This window comes from Hyla sarda, chromosome 12 (assembly GCF_029499605.1).
Source record: "Hyla sarda isolate aHylSar1 chromosome 12, aHylSar1.hap1, whole genome shotgun sequence".
Lineage (NCBI taxonomy): Eukaryota > Metazoa > Chordata > Amphibia > Anura > Hylidae > Hyla > Hyla sarda.
Window position 1 is genome coordinate 8,228,176 of NC_079200.1, and position 27,302 is coordinate 8,255,477.

The 27,302-nt window shown below is 46.2% G+C and overlaps 1 protein-coding gene across 3 annotated transcripts in view; it reads right to left on the reverse strand.

Annotated features, from left to right (window-relative positions):
* The window catches only part of LOC130296834 (ATP-dependent RNA helicase DHX58-like), a 110,689-nt gene extending 88,802 nt beyond the window's left edge, over nt 1-21,887 (reverse strand). For 2 of the 3 annotated variants that reach the window (XM_056548832.1, XM_056548830.1), the window contains exons 1-9: nt 21,433-21,887; nt 17,030-17,132; nt 16,101-16,268; nt 13,776-13,980; nt 9,363-9,553; nt 9,160-9,276; nt 7,701-7,827; nt 6,314-6,505; nt 4,020-4,276 (exon numbers count right to left, since the gene is read on the reverse strand). In XM_056548832.1, coding sequence (XP_056404807.1) covers nt 4,020-4,276; nt 6,314-6,505; nt 7,701-7,827; nt 9,160-9,276; nt 9,363-9,553; nt 13,776-13,980; nt 16,101-16,268; nt 17,030-17,068 — 1,296 coding nt within the window. In that variant the 5' untranslated portion in view covers nt 17,069-17,132; nt 21,433-21,887. Of the gene's footprint in view, nt 1-4,019; nt 4,277-6,313; nt 6,506-7,700; nt 7,828-9,159; nt 9,277-9,362; nt 9,554-13,775; nt 13,981-16,100; nt 16,269-17,029; nt 17,133-20,702; nt 20,809-21,432 lie in introns of those variants that run through there. The other variant, XM_056548831.1, reaches the window with a different exon arrangement.
* Nucleotides 21,888-27,302: the final 5,415 nt, after the last annotated feature.

Below are 27,302 nucleotides of genomic sequence, written 5' to 3' on the forward strand. Positions count from 1 at the left end.
TATGAGTGTTTTGTCCCCTATTATGAGTGTTTTGTCCCCTATTATGAGTGTTTTGTCCCCTATTATGAGTGTGTTGTCCCCTATTATGAGTGTGTTGTCCCCTATTATGAGTGTTTTGTCCCCTATTATGAGTGTTTTGTCCCCTATTGGGAGTGTTTTGTCTCCTATTGGGAGTGTTTTGTCCTCCTATTGGGAGTGTTTTGTCCCCCATTGGGAGTGTTTTGTCCCCTATTATGAGTGTTTTGTCCCCTATTGGGAGTGTTTTGTCCCCTATTGGGAGTGTTTTGTCCCCTATTATGAGTGTTTTGTCCTCTATTATGAGTGTTTTGTCCTCCTATTGGGAGTGTTTTGTCCCCTATTATGAGTGTTTTGTCTCCTATTATGAGTGTTTTGTCCTCTATTATGAGTGTTTTGTCCTCCTATTGGGAGTGTTTTGTCCCCTATTGGGAGTGTTTTGTCCCCTATTGGGAGTGTTTTGTCCCCTATTGGGAGTGTTTTGTCCTCCTATTGGAAGTGTTTTGTCCCCTATTATGAGTGTTTTGTCCCCTATTATGAGTGTTTTGTCCCCTATTATGAGTGTTTTGTCCCCTATTATGAGTGTTTTGTCCCCTATTGGGAGTGTGTTGTCCCCTATTATGAGTGTTTTGTCCCCTATTATGAGTGTTTTGTCCCCTATTATGAGTGTTTTGTCCCCTATTATGAGTGTGTTGTCCCCTATTATGAGTGTGTTGTCCCCTATTATGAGTGTTTTGTCCCCTATTATGAGTGTTTTGTCCCCTATTGGGAGTGTTTTGTCTCCTATTGGGAGTGTTTTGTCCTCCTATTGGGAGTGTTTTGTCCCCCATTGGGAGTGTTTTGTCCCCTATTATGAGTGTTTTGTCCCCTATTGGGAGTGTTTTGTCCCCTATTGGGAGTGTTTTGTCCCCTATTATGAGTGTTTTGTCCTCTATTATGAGTGTTTTGTCCTCCTATTGGGAGTGTTTTGTCCCCTATTATGAGTGTTTTGTCTCCTATTATGAGTGTTTTGTCCTCTATTATGAGTGTTTTGTCCTCCTATTGGGAGTGTTTTGTCCCCTATTGGGAGTGTTTTGTCCCCTATTGGGAGTGTTTTGTCCCCTATTGGGAGTGTTTTGTCCTCCTATTGGGAGTGTTTTGTCCCCTATTATGAGTGTTTTGTCCCCTATTATGAGTGTTTTGTCCCCCATTATGAGTGTTTTGTCCCCCATTATGAGTGTTTTGTCCCCTATTGGGAGTGTTTTGTCCCCTATTGGGAGTGTTTTGTCCTCTATTGAGAGTGTTTTGTCCCCTATTGGGAGTGTTTTGTCCCCTATTGGGAGTGTTTTGTCCTCTATTGGGAGTGTTTTGTCCCCTATTGGGAGTGTTTTGTCCCCTATTGGGAGTGTTTTGTCCTCTATTGAGAGTGTTTTGTCCCCTATTGGGAGTGTTTTGTCCTCTATTGGGAGTGTTTTGTCCCCTATTGGGAGTGTTTTGTCCTCTATTGAGAGTGTTTTGTCCCCTATTGGGAGTGTTTTGTCCCCTATTGAGAGTGTTTTGTCCCCTATTGAGAGATTTTTTTCCCTATTATGAGTGTTTTGTCTCCTATTATGAGTGTTTTGTCCCCTATTATGAGTGTTTTGTCCCCTATTATGAGTGTTTTGTCCTCTATTGGGAGTGTTTTGTCTCCTATTATGAGTGTTTTGTCTCCTATTATGAGTGTTTTGTCCCCTATTATGAGTGTTTTGTCCCCTATTGGGAGTGTTTTGTCCCCTATTGAGAGTGTTTTGTCTCCTATTGGGAGTGTTTTGTCCTCTATTGGGAGTGTTTTGTCGTCCTATTGGGAGTGTTTTATCCCCTATTATGAGTGTTTTGTCCCCTATTATGAGTGTTTTGTCCCCTATTATGAGTGTTTTGTCCCCTATTGGGAGTGTTTTGTCCCCTATTGGGAGTGTTTTGTCTCCTATTATGAGTGTTTTGTCTCCTATTATGAGTGTTTTGTCTCCTATTATGAGTGTTTTGTCTCCTATTGGGAGTTTTTTGTCCCCTATTATGAGTGTTTTGTCCCCTATTATGAGTGTTTTGTCCCCTATTATGAGTGTTTTGTCTCCTATTATGAGTGTTTTGTCTCCTATTATGAGTGTTTTGTCCCCTATTATCAGTGTTTTGTCCCCTATTATGAGTGTTTTGTCCCCTATTATTAGTGTTTTGTCCCCTATTATTAGTGTTTTGTCCCCTATTATTAGTGTTTTGTCCCCTATTGGGAGTGTTTTGTCCCCTATTGGGAGTGTTTTGTCCCCTATTGGGAGTGTTTTGTCCTCCTATTGGGAGTGTTTTGTCCCCTATTGGGAGTGTTTTGTCCCCTATTGGGAGTGTTTTGTCCCCTATTGGGAGTGTTTTGTCCCCTATTGGGAGTGTTTTGTCCCCTATTGGGAGTGTTTTGTCTCCTATTGGGAGTGTTTTGTCCCCTATTGGGAGTGTTTTGTCCTCTATTGGGAGTGTTTTGTCCTCTATTGGGAGTGTTTTGTCTCCTATTGGGAGTGTTTTGTCCTTTATTGGGAGTGTTTTGTCCTTTATTGGGAGTGTTTTACCCCCTATTGGGAGTCTTTTACCGCCCCCCCCCCCCATTTGGGAGTGTTTTGTCCCCTATTAGGTGTCTGTGTCCCCTATTGGAAGTTTCCCCTATTTGGAGCGTGCAAATACATTGTCTTATGGGACTCTGCTGGGGAATTAAAAACTTTCCACTATTGGGTGGTGTCCGCTTTGGGAGATTTTACTGTACATAATAAATTGACAGTACTTTTGCATAAATGATATATGTATGAAAAATATATAAATACAAAAAGACGAAAGTGAAAAAGAATGATGAATAGATGATAGGTATGGATGAACGGATATGTGGAAAATTCATGCAAGCGATAAATATAGTGAATACATGATTAATGAGGGTGAATAAATATGTGAAAAATTCATGCAGGTAACATTATTATGTGATAAGGAAAACACACACATATATATATAAAATTTGGTAATAACATGATAAAAATAGATAATGGAATTTATAAAAATAGTGATAAATAGCATTCATTAGTGAAAAATTTGGTTAAAATGGGAGTAAAAAAATATATTAAGTGTACAATAAATAAAATAAAATAAATGTTTATATGAAAATATGAATGACAATGTAAGTGAAAAATTAGTAAAGTAAAAACATATATAGGGTGAGTACTTATGTAGATATGCGGAGTTTAAAACACCAACTCATACTTGTGAAAAACACTTTGTTGGAAACAACAGAATCAACAAAAAAAACAAAAAACGATAAAAGCATTTATGATATGAAATGAAATAAATAAGGACAACATTTTTTTTTGGGAAAAAGAAAGTGATAATGACACACAGTACTGCAAACATGAAACACAACACAGGAGAAAAAAAACAAAACGAAACAAAAAAAATAATTTAAATAAATAAACAGATGTTCTCTTGTATCCAAAATTCATCCGATGCCGACACTGTACTGTAGATATTTAATGCTGAGATATTTCAAAAAGGATGATATTGGTGATGTAATACCACACACAACCAGGGGACAGACCGAGAGCTGTTTTTGAAAGAAATTAGCTGTTTTTTCATTTATTCCTGGATAACCCCTTTAAATAGATGGGGCTAGGAAACACCCATTATCGACTGTTAAAGGGGTACTCCCCTGCTCAGCGTATAAAACAAACTGTTCCGAACGCTGGAGCCGGGAGCTTGTGACTTCATAGCCCCACCCCCTCATGGCGTCACGTCCCACCCCCTCAATGCAAGTCTATGGGAGGGGGCGTGACAGCCGTCACGCCCCCTCCCATAGACTTGCATTGAGGGGGTGGACCATGACGTCATGAGGGGGCGGGGCTATGAAGTCACAAGCTCCCGGCTCCAGCGTTCGGAACAGTTTGTTTTATACGCTGAGCAGGGGAGTACCCCTTTAACTTCTACAGCTATACGAAGTTTCTTTAACATGCAGATGTATTCCTCACCTGTACCATATAATTACTTTGATGGCTGAACCCAGATGCTAAGAAGACCGCTGCCTTGATATTGAGACCTCGAAGGGAAGAGATACTTTGAATCCACCCGAAAAGAGAGTGGGCAGTGTGTCGTGTAGGCGTCATAATGATGCCGGATGACCCGGAGGAGTCCTGGAAATTTTTCTTTAATATCTCCTCCAGCATCTTCAGCTTGGGGTTCTCATATCTGGTGATTCGACACAGCTCGAGTAGTCCAGTCGAGTACTCTGTATGGAACGAAAAGTATGAATAAGGAATAATTTGTACTGCTGGACTGTAGCGTCCCATTGGGGTCATGTTATAATCTTAGCAGTGGTCTCAAACTGTGGCCCTCCAGATGTTGCAAAACTTCAACTCCCAGCATGCCCGGACAGCCAATGCCTCCTCCAGAGAATGCACACTGTACCCGAAAGGTAAATCATGGCTTCCTTCTTATCCCTTTGTGCAGTGGTCTTTAAACTGTGGCCCTGTAGCCTTTGCAAAACTTTAACTCCCAGCCTCCGGCTGTCCGGGCATGCTGGGAGTTAAAGTTTTGGAAAAACTACAATTCCCAGAATGCCCAGACACTGAAAGTCTGTCTGCCTCCTCCAGAGGATGCACACTGTCCCTGAAAGGTAAATCAAGGCTTCCTTCTTATCCCTTAGTGCGGCGGTCTTCAAACTGTGGCCCCTGTAGCCTTTGCAAAACTTTAACTCCCAGCCTCCGGCAGTCACGGCATGCTGCGAGATAAAGTTTTGCAACATCTGGAGGGCCACAGATTGAGATCACTGTCTTAGAGGCTTTTAGAGGATGTTTCCACTGTATAAATGGTCTGATCTGAGAAAGTAGAATGGAATTGTCCTCAAGTGATGACTCTTCAATTTAACTTTTAACACTTGGGACTACAGGAGATTATAATATGGTGAAAAGAGGAGTAGGGGCCCCTGCTACGTCACTTTTTTCTTCAAAGTTGGCGAAAATCAGGCCTTCCACCTTACTTTTTCTCGTGTAACACGTGGAAGTCTGCATTTTGGGAGCTATGGTGTCTGCCATGATGTCTTATTTTTAACCCCTTAAAGACGCAGCCAGTCTTATTTTAGCATTTTCGTTTTTTCCTCACCTTCTAAAAATCACAACTCTTTTGTATTTCCCTCCACAGACTAGTATGAGGGCTTAACTTTTGCGTGACCAGTTGTCCTTTGTAATGACATCACTAATTTTACCATAAAATGTACGGCGCAACAAAAAATACTATTTGTGTGGCAAAACTGAAAAGAAAACCGCAATATTACAAATATACAAAGGTTTTATTTTCACACCGTACAATTAACATGAAAAATTACATGTTTTCTTTACTCTTTGGGTCAATACGATTAAAATGATTCCCATGATTACATCCTTTTCTATTATTGTACCGCTTTAAAAAAATCTCAAACTTTTAAACTAAATTAGTACGTTTAAAATCCCTCTATTTTGATGACCTATAATCTTTTTTTTTTCTGTATAAGCGGCGGTATGAGGGCTCATTTTTTAGCACCATGATCTGTACTTTTTTTTTTACAACACATTTGCTTATATTAAACTTTTAATAAATGTTTTATTTATATATTTATTTATTTTTTATAAAATGTGACAAAAAAGCAGCAATTTTCATTAACATCATATTTTGATAAGACATTTACGCATGTGGCGATACCAAATGTTTATACATTTTTAATTATTTTTTTACTTTTTTGGGGGTAAAGTGGCAAAAAAGGGACGTTTTACATTTTTATTGGGGGGGGGAGGTGATTTTTTATTTTCTTTTTTTTATTTTTTCATGTCCCCATAGGGGACTATTTATAGCAATCACTTGATTGCAGATACTGAACAGTGCTATGCATAGGGCATAGCACTGATCAGTATTATTGGTTATCTTTTGCTCTGGTCTGCTTGATCTCAGACCAGAGCAGAAGACCCCAGGAGACGTACTGAGGCAGGTGAGGGGACCTCCGCCCGCCATTATGGATGATCTGATCCCAGCGGCAGCACTGCGGGCAATGCAGTCATCCATTTTAAGTGCCGCACTGCCGTGATCTGTATTGATCATGGCATCTGAGAGGTTAATGGTGGACATCGGCGCGATCGCTCATGTCCACCATTACCGTCGGGTCCCTGGTTGCTGACAGCAGCCGTGACGGAGGATAAATGTACGTAATAGTGTGTTAAGTACCATGGCACCATGACGTACATTTACATCCATTGTCGTTAAGGGGTTAATATTTAATAAATGTGCCGGTCCATACCATTAAATAATCTGTAGAGGAAGACGTCTGTCTCGTCTCTCCGCTGTTTATAAAATCCTTCCACTACGTAGAATTCGTCTAGAAAGTTGTATGCGTCCCGCATTCTGACGGTGTCATGGATGAGAAGTGCGTCGTTGTATTTACGAAGGTGACCTGCGCAAGTTTTCTTCCTTATGTCGTCGGCCTCAGCCCCTGGAATAAAGCAACATGACATAGGGTAGGGTTTATAAACAAGGGAAGTCATGTTAAAGGGGTACTTAGACATCTTAAAGGCGTACTCCGCCCCTAGACATCTTATCTCCTATCCAAAGGGTAAGGGATAAGATGTATGATCGTGGGGGTCCGCACTGGAGGCTTGTGATGTCACGGCCACGCCCCCTCAATGCAAGTCTATCTGAGGGGTGTGACTGCCTCCGCATCACCAGTCATCCGACATGGCACGTGCACTGGATGTCCGGGGTGCCGCAGCCGAGCCGCTGCTGGGGACCCCCGCAATCAGACATCTTATCCCCTATCCTTTGGATAGGGGATAACATGTCTAGGGGCGGAATACCCCTAGACCCCTCTGTACATCAAACCTCATATTAAGCCTGTAATTATGCCGGCTGTTCCAGGAACAGCTGAACTACACTTCACCTAGAACAGTCACTTTTCCTGAGTCCGTACTCAGATTTCCCCAGGACTTACAGGATGACAAATAGCAGGTCACAAGAAATAAAACATCAGTGATACTTGGTACAAATACCAATCATATCAACTCTTTTAGCTCTAATGTTATGTGCAGTAGGCAGTCTGGATTGTGTGAATTCATTCCGAGCATGTATACCTCTTCCAGAAGGTCAATAATGAGCTTGAAGGTAAAAAAAGGTAAATCAAGGCTTATTTTTGACCATCCTTAAAAAGGTACTCTGCCCATAGACTACTTATTCCCCATCCAAAGGATAGGGGATAAGATGTCTGATCACGGGGGTCCCGCTGCTGGAAACCCCCCCCCCCCCCTCGATTTCCGTGCAGCACCTGGCATTGCCAGATGCTGCTCCAGTTCTGGAAGCGCTGTGTTTTTGGGACTGTGTACACCTTGGGAAATTCAGGTATGCATTATCTTTCAACGCTGATATGGTTTATTTGAAACAGTTGTCTTCAAACTGTGGCCCTTCAGATATTGCAAAACTACAATTCCCAGCGTGCATGCTGGGAGTTGTAGTTTTGCAACAGCTGGAGGGCCACAGTTTGAAGAGCGCTGATTTGAAAACTACCATAAGGACAAGTTACTATATACATATGTGTAAATATATATATATATATATATTTATATGTTTCTATATCTAATCTCTCTCTCTATCTATATATATATATATATATCTCACATATATTTGTTAACACTCACCACTTTTTTCCATCAATACTACATTCTGTTCGTACTCCTGGGTGCCAAAATTTGCTCTGTATTCAGTGTCGCCCATATAGTCATGTATAGCGGTCATGAGCTGCTTCAGCTTATCTCCAAAAGGATCCTAGAGAAGCCGAAAACATTGCACCACAATGAATTTGTGAAACTGTATTAACCCCTCGAGGACACAGCTATTTTTTTTTTTCATTTTTTACTTTTATTTTTTCCTCTTCGCGTTTTAATAGCCCTAACAATAATAATTTATCACCTACAGACCCATATGTGGGCTTGGTTTATGCAGAATTAGTTGTACTTTGCAATGACATCACTCATTTTACATAAAGTATACCACAAAGCCATTATGGCATAACAGAGAGGAGCATGTGCTGTTCTGTGATTGGCCACAGAAGTAATGGAAAGGAAGTCCATGCGTGAATACTGCTCGGAAACAGTCCCGCTATGCAAAAGATAGGGGATAAGATGTCTGATCGTGGGGGGTGCCAATGCTGGGGACCCCTGCGATCTCCCTGCTACACACGGCGTTTGATTAGAACTTCGGGTGCAGCGCCAGAGGCTCGAGATGTTAAGGCAGCGCCCACTCGTGACGTCACGGCCACGCCCCCTCAATGCAAGTCTATGGGAGGGGGCGTGACTGCCACCACGCCCCCTCCCATAGACTTGCATTGAGGGGGTGTGGCCGTGATATCCCGAGCGGGGCGTGACTGACGTGCATCGGATGTCTGGGGTGCCGCACCGAGATTGTGAGTCCCCAGTGGCGGGAGCCCCATGATCAAACATCTTATCCCCTATCCTTTGGATAGGGGATAAGATGTCGAGGGGCAGAGTAATGTAATGAATTTGTGACATCTTAAAGTCTATGTTAAAGGGGTACTCCGGTATAAAAAAATTTTTTTAAATGAACTGGTGCCAGAAAGTAAAACAGATTTGTAAATTACTTCTATTAAAAAATCTTTACCCTTCCAGTACTTTTTAGCAGCTGTATGCTACAGAGGAAATTGTTTTATTTTTGAATTTCTTTTTTGTCTTGTCCATAGTGCTCTCTGCTGACACCTCTGTCCATGTCAGGAACTGTCCAGAGCAGCATAGGTTTGCTATAGGGATTTTCTCCTGCTCTGGACAGTTCCTGACACAGACAGAGGTGTCAGCAGAGAGCACTGTGGGCAAGACAAAAAAGAAATTAAAAAAGAAAATAATTTTCTCTGTAGCATACAGCTGCTAAAAAGGACTGGAAGGATTGAGATTTTTTAATAGAAGTAATTTACAAATCTGTTTAACTTTCTGGCACCAGTTGATTTAAAAAAAAAATAATAATTCCACCGGAGTACCCCTTTAATTTTCACTACCAATACAGCTTTCCAGTTCCCATACAGTACTACAGGTCTATCTATTTGGGACTATACCAAGAAATTGTAAATACATCATAAATAGTCCTTACTACAACCCTTTTGGCGACCAAGTTGTACTGTCTGCAGGGCTGCTTCATCCTGGCATCGGGCGCCTTGACTAAAGTCTTCGGTGACATTATCTTCCATGTGTCGAGATTTGCGCAGATCTGGAACAATATATATAAGGACTTGTCAGATCCAGAATAGTGTTGTAAGTCTGAACACGAACATAGAAGAGCACGTGTAGTCCAACCATTAAAATGTAGTTCACGGCGTTCTCGAAGGTGCTGGCCCCACCCGCCACTGGAAAAGCCGTCAGCCCCAGAATTTGTGGAAGCCGTCGGTGCCAATCAATCTTTATCTCAAGGTATATATCCATCAGCTTGTTATATATGACATCGTTCTGTGTGTGGTGACAGTCGTCCATAATCAATAACGTGAAATCTGTGGGAGGAAAAACAATCAAATACAGAAAGGCCAAATAGACTGGGATATTTCCATTTATTAACCTGCTTGTGTTGCTGTCTCCTATAATATTGTGGTTTTTGTGGCCGGCAAGAGCTAGTGATCAGATCAGTTCCCTCCGTGATGGTGTTATCCCATGTACTGGACTTAAAGGGGGAACTATGCTCCTAGACATCTTATCCCCTATCCAAAGGATAGGAGGTAAGATGTCTGATCGCGGGGGGTCCCTACACTGGGAAACCCTGTGATCTCCCTGCTGCACCTGGCGTTCTTTAGAGCGTTGGGTGCAGCGCCGGAGGCTCGTGACGTCACGGTCATGCCCCCTCAATACAAGTCTATGCTCTTGCATTGAGGGGGCAAGAGCGTGATGTCACGAGCCTCCGCCCCACAAGTCAACAGACGCGCAGCAGCGGGATCCCCCCGCGATCAGACATCTTATCCCCTATCCTTTGAATAGTGGATAAGATGTGTAGGGGCGGAGTACCCCTTTTAAGGGGTTATCGTTCCATTTTAAGGATATTCTCCATCCCTAGGACAGGGCAGAGACATATAAACTGCGATGCAGCACCTTTGGGGTGCCATGGATGGCTTTCAAGAGTGCCAGTGTAACGCAGGAAGAAGGGGCGCCAAGTGATCGCTTGTAAACTGCAAATAAGAGTTGTTTACACTCACTGGAAAGGAGAGCTGTACTGTGGGGCGCGGCGGGAAACCAAGGAAGTCCCGTGATTTCAGTTGGAGCAGAGGAGCCGGCAGCCAGGACTTCCACTGCCTCCCAGCATGCCCCGCAGCTTCTCTACTCAACTTTCCAGTGAAGGGGAGTACACATTTTTGTAGGGGAGTCTTATACAACAGGGACCCAGAGGTGGCCCTATAAACTATATGGGGGCACAGTGTGAAGCTTAACGAATATGGGGGAACAGAGGTGAGCCTAACTACTATATGGGGGCGCAGAGGTGGTTCTAACTACTATATGGGGGCGCAGAGGTGGTTCTAACTAGAGGTGGGCATAATTAATATCCGGGGCACAGAGGTGGGCATAATTAATATCCGGGGGCACAGAGGTGGGCATAATTAATATCCGGGGGCACAGAGGTAGGCCTAACTACTATACGAGGGCACAGAGGTGAACCAAACTACTATACGAGGGCACAGAGGTGGGCCTAACTACTAAAAGGGGGAACAGAGGTGGGCCTAACTACTATATGGGTGCACAGAGGTGGGCCTAACTACTATATGGGGGCGCAGAGGTAGGCCTAACTATGTGGGGGCACAGAGGTGTTCCTAACTACTATACGGGGGCACAGAGGTGGTTCTAACTACTATATGGGGGCACAGAGGTGGGCATAATTAATACCTGGAGGCACAGAGGTGAACCAAACTACTATACGAGGGCACAGAGGTGGGCCTAACTACTATAAGGGGGAACAGAGGTGGGCCTAACTACTATAAGGGGGAACAGAGGTGGGCCTAACTACTATATGGGGGCGCAGAGGTGAACCAAACTACTATACAAGGCAGGGGTGTGGCAATTTTATAAAAAACTACTTGTCCACAGGACTAAAATGGAGCAAAATCTACTTGTACCTCATGACGATCCACTTGTCCGGCCAATTTTCGCTTTTACGCTCAAATTTTTTCCTCCTCGCCCTATAATAGCCATAACTACCTACTATAAGGACACCTTTTCATTTTTCAATAACATATTCTCCGAACCAAAATAAAGAATTTATATATATATATATATATATATATATTAAGGGAAGTGAAATTGAAATAGTAAAAGATAATTTAGCAGATTTAGTGGTTTTCTTTTCTGCGCCATTTACCTTGTGGTTGAGGTAACATGTTAGTTTTATACTTTAGGCGCCTGATTACAGCGATACCAGATTTGTATCGTTTACGTCATGTTTTACTAATTCTGAACTTTTAAAAAAAAATTTTATTGCCATTTTTTAACCCCTGTAGCTTTATTTTTTTTCCGCATACCAGGCTGTATGAGGGCTCATGTTTTGCGGTGTGGTGGCACAGAGGTGTTCCTAACTACTATACAGGGGCACAGAGGTGGTTCTAACCACTATATGGGGGCACAGAGGTGGGCATAATTAATACCTGGGGGCACAGAGGTGAACCAAACTACTATACAAGGGCACAGAGGTAGGCCTAACTATATTGGGGCACAGAGGTGTTCCTAACTACTATATGGGTGCACAGAGGTGTTTCTAACTACTATATAGGGGCACAGAGGTGGGCCTAACTATATTGGGGCACAGAGGTGTTCCTAACTACTATATGGGTGCACAGAGGTGTTTCTAACTACTATATGGGAGCACAGAGGTGGGCCTAACTACTATATGGGGGCACAGAGGTGGGCCTAACTACTATATGGGGGCACAGAGGTGGGCCTAACTACTATATGGGAGCACAGAGATGGGCCTAACTACTATATGTGAGCAGAGGTGGTTCTAACTACTATATGGGAGCACAGAGATGGGCCTAACTGCTATATGGGAGCACAGAGGTGGGCCTAACTGCTATATGGGAGCACAGAGATGGGCCTAACTACTATATGGGAGCACAGAGATGGGCCTAACTACTATATGGGAGCACAGAGGTGGGCCTAACTACTATATGGGAGCACAGAGATGGGCCTAACTACTATATGTGAGCAGAGGTGGTTCTAACTACTATATGGGAGCACAGAGATGGGCCTAACTGCTATATGGGAGCACAGAGGTGGGCCTAACTGCTATATGGGAGCACAGAGGTGGGCCTAACTACTATATGGGAGCACAGAGATGGGCCTAACTACTATATGGGAGCACAGAGATGGGCCTAACTACTATATGGGAGCACAGAGATGGGCCTAACTACTATATGGGAGCACAGAGGTGGGCCTAACTGCTATATGGGAGCACAGAGGTGGGCCTAACTACTATATGGGAGCACAGAGATGGGCCTAACTGCTATATGGGAGCACAGAGGTGTTCCTAACTACTATATGGGAGCACAGAGGTGGTTCTAACTACTATATGGGAGCACAGAGATGGGCCTAACTGCTATATGGGAGCACAGAGGTGGGCCTAACTGCTATATGGGAGCACAGAGATGGGCCTAACTACTATATGGGAGCACAGAGATGGGCCTAACTACTATATGGGAGCACAGAGATGGACCTAACTGCTATATGGGAGCACAGAGGTGGGCCTAACTGCTATATGGGAGCACAGAGATGGGCCTAACTACTATATGGGAGCACAGAGATGGGCCTAACTACTATATGGGAGCACAGAGGTGGGCCTAACTACTATATGGGAGCACAGAGGTGGGCCTAACTACTATATGGGAGCACAGAGGTGGGCCTAACTACTATATGGGAGCACAGAGATGGGCCTAACTACTATATGGGAGCACAGAGGTGGGCCTAACTGCTATAAGGGGGAACAGAGGTGGGCCTAACTGCTATAAGGGGGAACAGAGGTTAGCCGTACTATGTGAGCACAGAAGTGGACCTAACTACTATTTGGGGGCACAGAGGCAGACCTAGGCCCCCTGCACAGGAGAGCTGCGCTCCCTATATGGATTTTACTTCTGTTTGCCGACTGAAGGAATAAAAGGAAGAAAAAGCGATGCTAGTGCGTGAGTGCAGCATTTTTTATTTTTCCCTTTAATATTTGTGCCTTATCAGTTACTGAATTGTTTCATATATGCTAGTACACCACTATCACTATCATTTGTAGTGTCCAGATGACCTATGCATTCGTACTAACCAGTTGCATATCTGTGAGTGCTTATCTTCAAAGGGGTATTCCGCCCCTAGACATCTTATCCCCTACCCAAAGGATAGGGGATAAGATGTGTGATCGCGGGGGTCCCACTGCTGGAGACCCCTGTGATCTCGGCTGCGGCACCCCAGTCATCCGGCGCACAGAGCGAACTTTGCTCCGTGCAAAATGACTGGCGGCGCCGGAGGCTCGTGATGTCACGGCCACGCCCCCTCAATGCAAGTCTATGGGAGGGATGTGACTGCGGTCACGCCCCTCCCACAGACTTGTATTGAGGGGGCGTGGTTGTGACGTTGTGAGAGGCGTGGCTGTGACATCATAGAGGATAGGATGTCTAGGGGCGGAGTACCCCTTTAAGACTGTTCTGAATATACCACAATGGCTCTTGTCTGGAAGGCTTTATACCAAAAAGTCCTCACCTGACATCTCCACGTGTCTGTCCACAGAGTCGCTTAAGATGGCGCTGTACAGGACATGAGCAGTGCAAATGACTATGTGAGATTTCTTTACAAATTCAGCAAAATAGCTACTCCTTTCTGAGTCCCCACTTATGGGAGTGATCTTAAATCTGGCTCCTAGACTTGGCTGGAATTCCTTAATAAAGTGATCGTGAACAAGGTGGACCTGCCAGACGGAAGACAAAACCTTAATTGGTCATTCTCATTAAAACTGATTTTTGCTCTTGCACTCCTTACGGTAAATAAAAAATCTTTCTAATGTTCTTTGTTTAAAAATAAATAAATAAAAAATAAGTTTTCTAAGTTTTATTTGTTTAAAAAAGCTGCCACTAGGTGTCTCCCTACTTGTCCAGAGCACATTTGTGCAGCCTTAGCCAATCATAGCTCATCTCACACTGAACTGCTCTGGGCTGTGTGTAGCAGAGTGAGGGAGGAAGTTCTCCCCTGTATGGCTTCAGATGATGTCACGGCTGCTGGGGAACGCCCCTTCCCAGTCTGTGAGCAGAAAACACAGAGCAAAATAGGGCTGCAACGATTATTCGATAAAATATGATAACGGGATTCCATTGTCAACGAATCCAGTTATCCAATAATCGGCCGATTCATTGGTGCCGACGGTCAGATGCACAGTCACAGACCCGCCCAACACTCACACTGCCAGCAGCACCCAACCCACTGGACAAGGAGCACTCCAGAAGTGGCCACAGTGCTCCTCCAGTCCCACAGCGTAAACAAAAATACATGACAGTGTGTTTAACCTATCAATGGCTGGGGCGGGACATCGCTACAGCCGGTGATAGGCTGACGGCTGTCCGACGTTCCAATCCCAAGGAATAGCGTGAGGACGACGTAGGTAAGTTAAAGTTTATTTTCTTTATCTTTTGCAGCCCGGGCATAGGGATACAGCAGTGGTCTCAAACCTGTGGACCCCCAGCTGTTGCAAAACTACAACTCCCAGCATGCCTGGACAGCCGTTGGCTGTCCGGGCATGCTGGGAGTTGAAGTTTTGCAACAGCTGGAGGTCTGCAGGTTGGAGACCACTGGCGTACAGTATAGAGTTCCAGCGCCAGCGGCCCGCAACAAAGAAGAGGAGGGCAGTGCTTGCGGGTGACATATGTGAGTAGTACCCCGCTGGGTTGATAATTAATTGGGGGGGGGGGGGGGGAGCAGAACAGCGTTGGCGGGTCACATGATTTGGGGGGGGGGGGAGGAGCAGAACAGCGCTGGCGGGTCACGTATGATTAATTCCCCGATGTGGGGACAGCGCAGCGCTGATAATTCATTCATTCCCAAGGGGGAGGGGCCCAACCGGTATTGCGGCATGGGAAAAATTCATAACGTGCAGCACAAAAATGTTGGTATTCGGTATGAACCAGTATACCGCCCAGCCCTAATTTGTAGTACTAGAGTCTGTACTACAGACAAGGGTCGGGTGCAATGCTCTGCACTCTGCACATACCCCCCCCCCATGTGTATAGGAGTGCTATATAAAAAAGAGTAAAGTAAAAAAAAATAATAATAATTGTTAATTAACCGCTCCCAATAAAAATGAGCTCCCTTTTCCTATTGTTATACAAAAAAAGTAAAATAATTGATACTGCTGCATGGCTAACTGTCTGAACTAGAGATGAGCGAATTTACAGTAAATTCGATTCGTCACGAACTTCTCGGCTCGGCAGTTGATGACTTTTCCTGCATAAATTAGTTCAGCTTTCAGGTGCTCCCGTGGGCTGGAAAAGGTGGATACAGTCCTAGGAGACTCTTTCCTAGGACTGTATCCACCTTTTCCAGCCCACCGGAGCACCGGAAAACTGAACTAATTTATGCAGGAAAAGTCATCAACTGCCGAGCCGAGAAGTTCGTGACGAATCGAATTTACTGTAAATTCGCTCATCTCTAGTCTGAACTATTAAAATATTAGTGAATCATTAACATTTTATTTTAATAGTTCAGGCGGTTACCCATGCGGCAGTATGGTTTCTTTCATTAATAATGATCCTGTACAGCAACCATTGTAAATGTAAAAAATAAAATAAAAATCCAAAATTGCTGCTGTATGGACATTATACATCATTTTTCAAGTAGAATCAGCTGAACTCTTTTTTTTTGGCATTTTGACATTTTTTCCGATTAATTGATGAAATAATCGCCGACTAATCGATTATTAAAATAATAGTTAACTGCAGCCCTAGAGCAAAGTCAAGGTAGTTAGGCAAGAACCCCAAAGCAGCCGTCTACAGATGGGTGACGTTACCTGTGAAATAGAAACAGCACCTTGGCACTTACCTTGTTCACAATCATGGCGACCTTGGCATCCCGCTTCGTCTCTAGGTGCCGCATTGCCACATACACAGCGGCCCTGGTTTTACCGGTCCCTGATGGGAGCCAGATGATGATGTTTTGCCCATCTATGGCCGGGCCTATGACCTCCCACTGATAGTCCCTCAGATTCATCTGTAAAACAAGAGGCCGATTTCAGGGTTTGGTCGCGCTCGTGGGACAGTCGGGATAGGATTTTACTCTTCAGTATGTTTGGTGAGTTATTGGGCACACCTTACGTTTTATACTTGATGAGGAATTGCTGTTTAAAGGGGTACTCCGGCCCTAAGACATCTTATCCCCTATCCAAAGGATAGGGGATAAGATGTCTGACCACGGGGGTCCCGCCGCAATCTTGCATTCGGCTCCCACCTCTTTGAGCTGCATGCCGCACTGCCAGCTCACAAACTGCCGGGTGCCGACCACGGGGCCGGAGTATCGTGACGGCCACCACGCCCCCGTGTGATGTCACACCCCGCCCCCGCTATGCAAGTCTATGGGAGGGGGCGTGACGGCCGTCACGCCCCCTCCCATAGACTTGCATAACGGGGGCGGGGCGTGACGTCACACGGGGGCTGAGTCGTGACGTCACGGTACTCCGGCCCCGTGGTCGGCACCCGGCAGTTTGTGAGCTGGCAGCGAGGCATGCCGAATGCAAGATTGCAGGGGTCACCAGCGGTGGGACCCCCGCGGTCAAAAATCTTATCCCCTATCCTTTGGAAAAAAAAAAAGTAATAAAAAAATAATAAAATGTAACCAAAACTATATAAAAAAAAAGGGGGACGGGGCAATGCATTTTCGGTCAAGCACAGCCTAAATTTTCGGTTTCGGACCAAAATTTCCCTTTCGGTGCCTCCCTACCATATATCATACGTATTGCAATTAATTGAATTTACCTTTTGGCGGTACCAGTCGCAGTAGAAGTTGGTGGCCATGATCTGTTCAGGCGTCGTCTGCCGCTCCAGATTATATACCGGGTTTGGTTTGCTTCCTTTGTAGCTAAATGGAAAGTGAAGCCGAGAGGGACCTTAGGAAGTCTGGTACAACATACACCACTATACGATACACCATTATATCCCAACCAGGGTGTCTCCAGCTGTTGCAAAACTACAACCCCCAGCATGCCCGGACAGCCAAAGGCTGCTGAGATAAGAGGAAAGCCTTGATTTACCTTTCAGGGACAGTGCAGATTCTCAGGAGGAGTGTTTTTCAACCAGGGTGCCTCCACCGTTGCAAACAGTGGAGGTATCCTGGTTAGGAAAACACTGTAATACACTATGCCAGTAGAGCAAAGGGACCCAAAGTAGAGCAATTACCCACAAATATATATACAGTGACCCCCCGACCTACGATGGCCCCGACATACGATCATTTCAACATACGATCACTCTCAGAGGCAGCATCAACATATGATGCTTTTGTATGTCGGGGCCATCGCATAAACAGCTATCCTGCAGCGCAGACTGCTTCAGCTGCCCCCGGATAGCCGTTTACGGTGCCCCGTGTGGTCCGCTGACGATCACTTACCTGTCCTCGGGGCTCCGGCGCGTCCTCTTCGGGATCCTCTGCATCGCCGGTGCTCTCCATCGTCGTCATCACGTCGCTGCACACGCCGTCCCGTCATCCAATAGGAGCGGCGTGCGTAACGACGTGATGGCGACGACGGAGAGCGAGGATGTCGGGGAAGCGGAGGCCTTGCCGGAGCGTCGGGGACACCCCGGGGACGCGGCGACAGCGATGGACGGCGACAACCCGGGGCAGCGGTGACGGTCCAGAGCGGCGGGACACGTGAGTATAAACCTCCAATACCAGTGGTCTTCAACCTGCGAACCTCCAGATGTTGCAAAACTACAACTCCCAGCATGCCCGGACAGCCGTTGGCTGTCCGGGCATGCTGGGTGTTGTAGTTTTGCAACATCTGGAGGTCCGCAGGTTGTAGACCACTGTCCTATACTTTACATTGCATGGATCCCTCAACAAACGATGGTCCATTTGGAACGGATTACCATCGTATGTTGAGGGACCACTGTATTTGTTTCAAACTAGATTTGGTGGTAAAATGAGTTACGTCATTACAAAGTACAAATGGTGGCGTATAAAAACAATCACAAGCCTCATATGGGTCTGTAGGGGGAAAATTGGAAGCGTTGTTGGTATTAGAAGGGGAGAAGGAAGAAAAAAAAGTGTAAAAAGGAAAAATGGCTGCGTCTTAAAGGGGTTCGGCATACAGTATTTGTGGAGGGGGCAGAGTATGAGGCAAGGAGCAACAAATGCAAAAGTATATAAATAAAATGAAAAAAATTAAATAAATAAATGTAAATGAAAAATAAAATACAAAATACAGTTTGTGTTTATATTTATTTTTATGGTCTTATGTTCTGTAAATATATATATGATGATTGGTCAAACATTGGGTTCCCATGAATGATAACTTATGTGAAAGCGGGAATAACTCGTTTGGGACCCTAGGTTGTTGGTCACAATCTGGTTTGTCGATTTGATGCACGATATGCATCACATCTGTCACCAGTTAAAGGGGTACTCCGGCACTAAGACATCTTATCCCCTATCCAAAGGATAGGGGATAAGATGCCTGATCGCTGGGCTCCCGCCGCTGGGGACCCCCGTGATCTTGCACGCAGCACCCCGTTAGAATCAGTCCCCGGAGCATGTTCGCTCCTGGTCCGATGACTGACGATCACGCGGCCTGAGTATTGTGATGTCACGGCTCCGTCCCCTCAATGTAAGCCTATGGGAGGGGGCGTGACGGCCGTCACCCCCCCCCTCCTATATTCTTGCATTGAGGGGATAGAGTGTGACGTCACAATGCTCAATCCCCGTGATCGCCATTAATTGGATCCGGAGCAAACACGCTCCGGGGACTGATTCTAACGGGGTGCTGCGTGCAAGATCACGGGGGTCCCCAGGGTCCTTTGGTTAGGGGATAAGATGTCTTAGCGCTGGAGTACCCCTTTAAAGCTACCTAAGTTTTTCACCTGAATTGAGTGCTGTAACCACTTGTTTTTTTTGCCTGTATATATACATATATATACTAGGGATTGACCGATTATCGGTTTGGCCGATATTATCAGCCGATATTCACGATTTTGGACGTTATCGGCAATTACCTTGCCGATAATGCCCCGCCCCCCGCTGCACCTCCCACCACCGCTGCCCCATTGCCTCCCCCATCCCCGGTTTTATAATTACCTGTTCCCAGGGTCCACGCTATTTCTGGCTCCTGCGATGTCCTGCAGCATCCAGCGCGCTGCGCAGCACAATGATGAGTGACATCACCGTCAGTGCGCACAGTGACAGCTCAGGGGGATAAATAGCTGTTAACTTATACCGGAATATCGGTTTAAGTTATCGGCTATCTGCCCTAACCTCCACCGATTATCGGTATCGGCCTTAAAAAAACAATATTGGTCGATCCCTAATATATATATATGTATTTATGAATGAAAGAGATAAAGATAGATAATAATTAGGCACTGCTGTAATGGGTTCTTTTAGGGCATGCTGGGAGTAGTGGTTTTGCAACAGCTGGAGACGCAATGTTCGGACAGCACTGTTCTAATTAATGAAGAAGGAAACAGAGAGTAATACCCCCACCGTCAGCAGAGGAGCTGATGGGAGTACCGTATTTATCGGGGTATACCACGCACCGGCCTATAACACGCACCCTCATTTTACCAAGGATATTTGGGTAAAAAAAGTTTTTTACCCAAATATCCATGATAAAATGAGGGTGCGTGTGCGTGTGTATACCCCGATATACCCCCAGGCGCCGCTACCCGTTCTGTCCCCCTGGCTATCGGCGCCGGCACCGATAGCCAGGGGGACAGAACGGGCAGCGGCGCCGATAACCAGGGGGTGAAAAGGGCCGACAGCAGCGCTCTAGACCCCAGGGAAGGCAGGGGGAGAGAAGCGGGCAGCGACGGCCTCTCTCCCCCTGCCTTTCCTGGGGGTATATCGGCGTATAACACGCACACAGACTTTAGGCTAAAAATTTTAGCCTAAAAAGTGCGTGTTATACGCCGATAAATACGGTATATATTATAAAAGGCTGCACCTTGAGGGCTGAATATAAAGGGTTAAAGCTGCACTAATATACAGTACAGACCCCCCCACCCCTTGTTTTCTCACATTATATACTGTATATAACAAGCAGCATGTGCATGGAGGCCTGCAAGAAACACGTGTGCTGGGTAAACAGTTACCAGAAAGGGGGTGGGGTCGGTTAGTAGGAGTCCACCATTGTCAGGCCCCGCCCCCAAGCAACCGGCCCCACCCCTTTTCTACTCCCTGTTTACCCAGCACACGTGTTTCTTGCAGGCCTCCATGCACATGCTGTGTAAGTGTTATCTACTGCTGAAGATGTCTTCCCTGTACTGAAGAGGCAGTAGAGGTCATGCACGCTCCTCAGTCACATGCACGCTCCTGCAGGACAGTGGGGTCTGGGGGGAAGGGGACACTAGCCGCAGGAAGTGCAAGGGTTAAACCTCCTGGAATACACACGTGGCGAGGACGGAGCAGCCAGAGAAGGGCCCGCACTAGGATGCTCACCTCACAGCCCCGAGGTCACGTGTTGCCCGTGGGGAACCTGCTGCCTCCTTAGCGGTGTGCCTCTTTCTGCTCCCCGGGCTCGGTGACGTATGTAGTGAGTTTAGCGCCCCCCTCACTTTACGCGGGCCTGGTGCGCCCCTCCCACCCACTTCACGCGGGCCTGGTGCGCCCCTCCCACTCACTTCACGCGGGCCTGGTGCGCCCCTCCCCCTCACTTTACGCGGGCCAATGCGCCCCTCCCCCTCACTTTACGCGGGCCAATGCGCCCCTCCCACCCACTTCACGCGGGCCAATGCGCCCCTCCCACCCACTTCACGCGGGCCAATGCGCCCCTCCCACCCACTTCACGCGGGCCAATGCGCCCCTCCCCCTCACTTTACGCGGGCCAATGCGCCCCTCCCCCTCACTTTACGCGGGCCAATGCGCCCCTCCCACCCACTTCACGCGGGCCAATGCGCCCCTCCCACTCACTGCAGCGCGGTCCTAGCGCGCCCTGCTCTCGTCTTTCTAGTAAGTTCGGCGGGGGAAGGGATTGAAAAAGTAAAACACGGCCATGCTCCATGCAGTTCCTCACCGGGTGATAACCCCAGGTAGGATGACACCCGGCGCGGCCCGCACCCCTACGTACCTCCCTTACCTACAAATGCCACTGGGTATTAATATAAAAAGAGAGATAAAGGTCCTTACTGTCTGCTATCTACCCCCACCACCCTCTTCAGAGGCCACTTACCTCCCTGGGTCCTCAAATCGGTTCGGGGGGTGACGGTGCGTCCTCCCTCATCAGTGGCGCAGCCGCTCTCCGTCCCTCAGACAGAAGCTCCTCCTACTTTATAGACTCCTACTACTGCCCCGTGCGGTCAGACCAGGCCCCTCCCCTCTGGCAGTAGATTATTGGCTCTGTGGATTGTGGGCTCAGGAGAGGGGGGGGGGGGGGGTTGCCTTTCTCCCTCTCTATTGGGGTCTCCTCATGGCGCCATATGTATTGGGCCTTCACCACACGTGACATGTCTGAGATGGGGTGCGTGCCCAGGAGCGGCCTGTACAGTATAATGGGTGGCACAACACCCTGACCATCTCTAAGGGATGTGGGCACAGCTATGGGGTCCCTGCCTCCTCCCATGGCTCAGCTGTCACCCCCATTGTCTGTAGACTCGGGGAGAGATTCATCAAAACTTGTGCAAAGTGAAAGTCAACCAGTTGCCCATAGCAACCAATCAGATCGCTTCTTTCATTTCTAACAAGGCCTCTGCAAAATGAAAGCAGCGATCTGATTGGTTGCTATGGGCAACTGGGCAACTTTTCCTCTGGACAGGATTTGATAAATCTCCCCCATGAATTATTGAAATGTCAAAGTGAACTTTGGATCCAATAAATTGAACCCACTTCTGTATATTGTTAACCCCCTAAGGGACATGGCCCATTTTCACCTTAGGGACAACAGACCATTTTATTTTATAGTTTTCGTTTTATCCTCCTCGCCTTCCAAGAGCCATAACTCTTACGGTAGGGTCACACGTGGCGCATCCGCAGCGTATTTCAGGCTGCGGATGCGCTACTGACCGCCCGTAGAAACAGCCTCCTGCAGTGCCCGTGTTTCCTGGTTTGTCGCTGCCACGAGCAGACACAGACTAAGCTGCGAGTCGCGCATGCGCGGTGTACTCAGACATCACGGTCGCTCGCTTCTGCTAGGCCGACCGGCTACGATGTCTGTGAGTCCGCTGCGCGCAACACGAAGCTCAGTCTGTGGACGTAGCGGCGGATCGCTGCTACGAGCAGACGAACCAGGACACACGGGCACAGCAGGGAGCACGCTCTAGGGGCGGTCAGTAGCGCGCCCGCAGCGTCAAATACGCTGTGGATGCTCTACATGTGACTCCGCCCTTATCCTTCCATCCACACACCCATATGAGGTTTCTTGTTGTTGTTGTTGTTTTTTGCGCCACCAATTGTCCTTTGTAATGACATCTTTCATTTTACCATAAATAAATCTTTCATTTAACCAAAAATAAATATTATTTGTGTAAAGAAATTGAAAAGAAAAATGCAATTTTGCTAATTTTGGGAGGTTTAGTTTTCACACAGTGCACTTTACGGTAACACTGCCATATTTTCTTTGTACGACTAAAATGATCGCCGTGGTTACACACTTTTCTATTATTGAAAAGTAAAAAAAAATATATATATATATATATATGTTTAAAATTGTCCTATCCTGACCCCTATACCGTTCCCATTTTTCCGTATATGGGGCTGTATGAGGGTAATTTTCTGCACCGTTATCTGTAGTTTTTATTATTACCACTTTTGCGCATATGTAACTTATTTTTTAAAGTTTTTTCATATTTTTTTATTTTTTATTTTCTTTTGTGTAATGTGCCCAAAAAAGCAGCAATTTTGGACTTGTAGAAAGGCGGAGACAGGTAAGGTGACCTCCATCCGCCATCTTGGCTGATCGGTGGGTGATCAGATCAGTCATCGGAACCGCCAATTTGCCACAGATGCTGTTATTGGTATTGATCACGGCATCTGAGGGGTTAATGGCAGACATCAGTGCGATCACTGATGTTCCCCATTACCAGCGGGTCCCGGCTGCTTTCAGCAGCCGGGACCCGCTGGTAATGGGGAACATCAGTGACCTGCCATGCATGAAGCGAGCGAAGCTCTTGTGCTCATTCGGCTCATTGAAATGAATGGTGTACGGCGCGAATCTGGCAAGAGGCGGCGCTAAAGGACACGTGATGTGGAGGCACCCTAACCTTGTGTTCTTCGGTGTAGGGTGGCGGCGCTGGTTTTTCTTCGTCGTTTCTACATGTAAATCTCATTTCATTTGCCGATTTATTTATTTTGTCACAAACTCTGACTCCTGTTTTCGCCCCAATTTTTTTAACGTTTTTTGTTGATAATTTTTCATTTCAATGAATATTACGTTGTTTTTGGTCCTGACATCTTCCTGGGGTTGATCGCCATAAGGAGGTCACCAGATGGGGACGGTCCGGCACTCTGTAGGGGCTGCAACGGTTAATCGATGTCATAGATTAAATCCGATAATGGAAATTGTTGTCAGTGATTTCCATTATCGATTTGTCTTTAGTAAAGGGGGCGCGGCCTCAGTCATTAGGGCGTAGCCTCGGTCGTTAGGGGTGTGGTCCAGCAACCAGTAAGCGCTATTGGCCTGTGACCTGTGCGGCCTACCTTTAGCACTGAGGCTCCGGCCCTGACTGCTGTCCCACTTTTCTTTCCCCTGTTAACCCTTTACATACTGTCCTCTAACCCCCCCCTCTTTTAACCCTTCAGGTACTGTCCAATCTGTCCCGTTGACCCCCCCCCCCGGTTAACCCCCCAGGTACTGTCCTGTCTCTTTCCCCCCTGTTGACCCTTCAGGTGCTGTCCCCTCTCTTTTCCCCCCCTCTTAACCCTTCAGGTGCTGTCCCCTCTCTTTTCCCCCTGTTAACCCTTCAGGTGCTGTCTCCTCTCTTACCCTCCTTGTTAACCCTTCAGTGCCAATTTTATTTTTATTTTATAGTTTTTGTGTTTTCCTCCTCGCCTTCCGAGAGCCATAACTCTTAGAGTAGGGTCACACATGACGCATCCGCAGCTTGTTTCAGGCTGCGGATGCGCTACTGACCGAACCTAGAGTGTGCCTTCTGTTGTGCCCTTGTGCCCTGGTTCGTCTTCTCTTATTAGCAATCTGCTGCCACGAGCAGACACAGACTGAGCTGCGAGTCGCCCATGCGCAGTGTACTCAGACATCGCGGTCACTCCCTTCTGTGCGCCTGCGATGTCTGTGAAAATGCTGTGCTCAACATACAGCTCAGTCTATGCTCGTAGCGGCGGATTGCTGCTATGAGCAGACGAACCACCGGGACAAGCGGCAACAGCAGGGGGCACACTCTAGGGGTGGTCAGTAGCGCGTCTGCAGCGTCACGTGTGACTGCGTTACGTGTGACCTTACCCTTATCTTTCCATCCACAGACCCATATGAGGCTTGTTGTTTTTTGCGCGACCAATTGTACTTTATGACACCTTTCATTTCAAAAAAATTATTATTTGTTTGGGAAAATTTAAAAGAAAAATGCTAATTAGCAAATTTGGGGAGGGGTTCGTTTTCACGCAGTGCACTTTATGGTAAAACTGCCATGTTTTTTTTTTCTGTCAGTTAATACGAATAAAATGATCGCCATGGTTACACACTTTTCTATTATTGTACTGCATTAAAAAAAATCTTTCTAAAATATATATATATATATATATAGGTATGGTTAAAACGGTCCTATTCTGACCCCTATACCGTTCCCATTTTTCCGTTTATGCCATTTTTTGCACCGTTATCTGTAGTTTTTATTGTTACCACTTTTTTTAAATATTTTATTTGGATTGTGATGTGACCAAAAAAGCAGCAATTTTGGACTTGTAGAGAGGCGGAGACAGGTGAGGGGACCTCCGTCCGCCATCTTGGCTAATGGGATATCAGCGATTGTGCTGTGGGTGATCAGATCAGTCATTGGAACCACCAATTTGCCACAGATGCTGTTATTGGTATTGATCACGGCATCTGAGGGGTTAATGGCAGACATCAGTGCGATCGCTGATGTTCCCCATTACCAGCGGGTCCCGGCTGCTTTCAGCAGCCGGGACCCGCTGGTAATGGGGAACATCAGTGACCCGCCATGCATGAAGCAAACGAAGCTCTTGTGCTCATTCGGCTCATTGAAATCAATGGTGTACGGCGCGAATCTGGCAAGAGACGGCGCTAAAGTTTTACCGCCGGAGAAAGGACACGTGATGTGGAGGCACCCTAACCTTGTGTTCTTCAGTGTAGGGTGGTGGCGCTGGATTTTCTTCGGCTTTTCTACATGTAAATCCCATTTCTTTTGCCGATTTATTTATTTCGTCACAATCTCTGACTCCTGTTTTCGCCCAATAGTTTTTTACATTTTTTGTTCAAAAATTTTCGCTTCAATGAATATGACGTTGTTTTTGTCCTGACATCTTCCTGGGGTTGATCGCCATAAGGAAGTCACCATATGGGGAGGGTCCGGCACTCTGTAGGGGCTGCGACGGTTAATCGATGTCATAGATTAAATCCGACAATGGAAATTGTTGTCAGTGATTTCCATTATCGATTTGTCTTTAGTTAAGGGGGCGTGGCCTCAGTCATTAGGGCGTAGCCTCGGTTGTTAGGCGCTATTGGCCTGTGACCTGTGCGGCCTACCTTTAGCACTGAGACTCCGGCCCTGAGTGCAGTCTGGAGGCGCCATTCTCCATCCTCCCAGATCTTCCTGGTGCAGGAGGGCGGCCATCACTAAGGTCTGTGATCTGCTCCTTCTCCTCTGCAGGGAGGCTCGTAGGTTAACCCCTCAGGTGCCGTCTCTTCTATTCCCCCTTCCTATTAACCCTTCAGGTCTGGGCCCTCTCTTTTTCCCTGATAACCCTTTAGGTGCTGTCCCCTCTCTTTCCCCCCTAATAACCTTTCAGGTACTGTACCATATTTCTTCCCCCTGTTAACCCTTTAGATACTGTTCTCTATGACCCCCCCCCCCCCCCTTTAACCCTTCAGGTGCTGTCCCCTCTCTTTCCCCTGTAAACCCTTTAGATGCTGTCCCCTTTCTTTCCCCCCTGTTAACCCTTCAGGTGCTGTCTCCTCTCTTTCCCCCATTAACTCTCCAGGTGTTGTCCCCTCTCTTTCCCCCCATTAGCGATCCAGGTGCTATCCCCTCTCTTTTTTCCGTGTTAACCCTTCAGGTTATTTTATTTTTAACCATGCTCATTCTACAGTATATATATATATATATATATATATATATATATATATAAAACCTGGATACAGTGTTTGGAAAACACTCTCCTATGGGGACTAAACATGTATAAAAAAAATTTTAAATAAAGTAATAAATGAAATAAATCAGAATAAGCACCTCCACTAATATAAGTTTGAATCACCCCCTTTTTCCCTAATAAAATAAATTAAACAAAAATAAACATAGATGCTATCGCTGCAAGCGTAAGTGTCCGAACTAATAAAATATTAACCAATAATGATACCGCAGGGTCAATGAACGTAAAAAAGAAAATACCAAATACTGGGATTGCATATTTTTGTTCACTGCATGGGATCAAAAAGTCCCATCAAAACAAAAAGGGTACTGATAAAAAAAACTGAGCCCTCATACATCCCCATATAGGAAAAATAAAAGTGTTATAAGGGTAGATGTGTAAGCCTTCTCCTCCTGCCCACTGGCTGACTTTTATTGCCTCCCTGGCAAAACTCGACGCAACTGATGCCAAAACTGATCACAATATGCATCAGTTGTCATCAGTTGTGTAGCATCCAGCATCCTTTGTTTCTGAGCGCCAGAAAGTGGAACACAGCAAGCTGCGTTGTGAGCTGTCAAATGAATGGGATACGTTCTAGCATCAGTATCCCTCTGGTGCACCCTGGAGAGAAACACTGCGGGACAACTGATATAGGTGAAGGGGCCTTACTCGTCCTTACCATGCTGTCTATATATTGTCTCGTCGGCTGTCTCTTGTCTTCCTGTCTGTTCTCCTTTTTTCCCTTTTTGTTTTCCCAGGTACTGTCCAGACATTGGATTTCCTTCT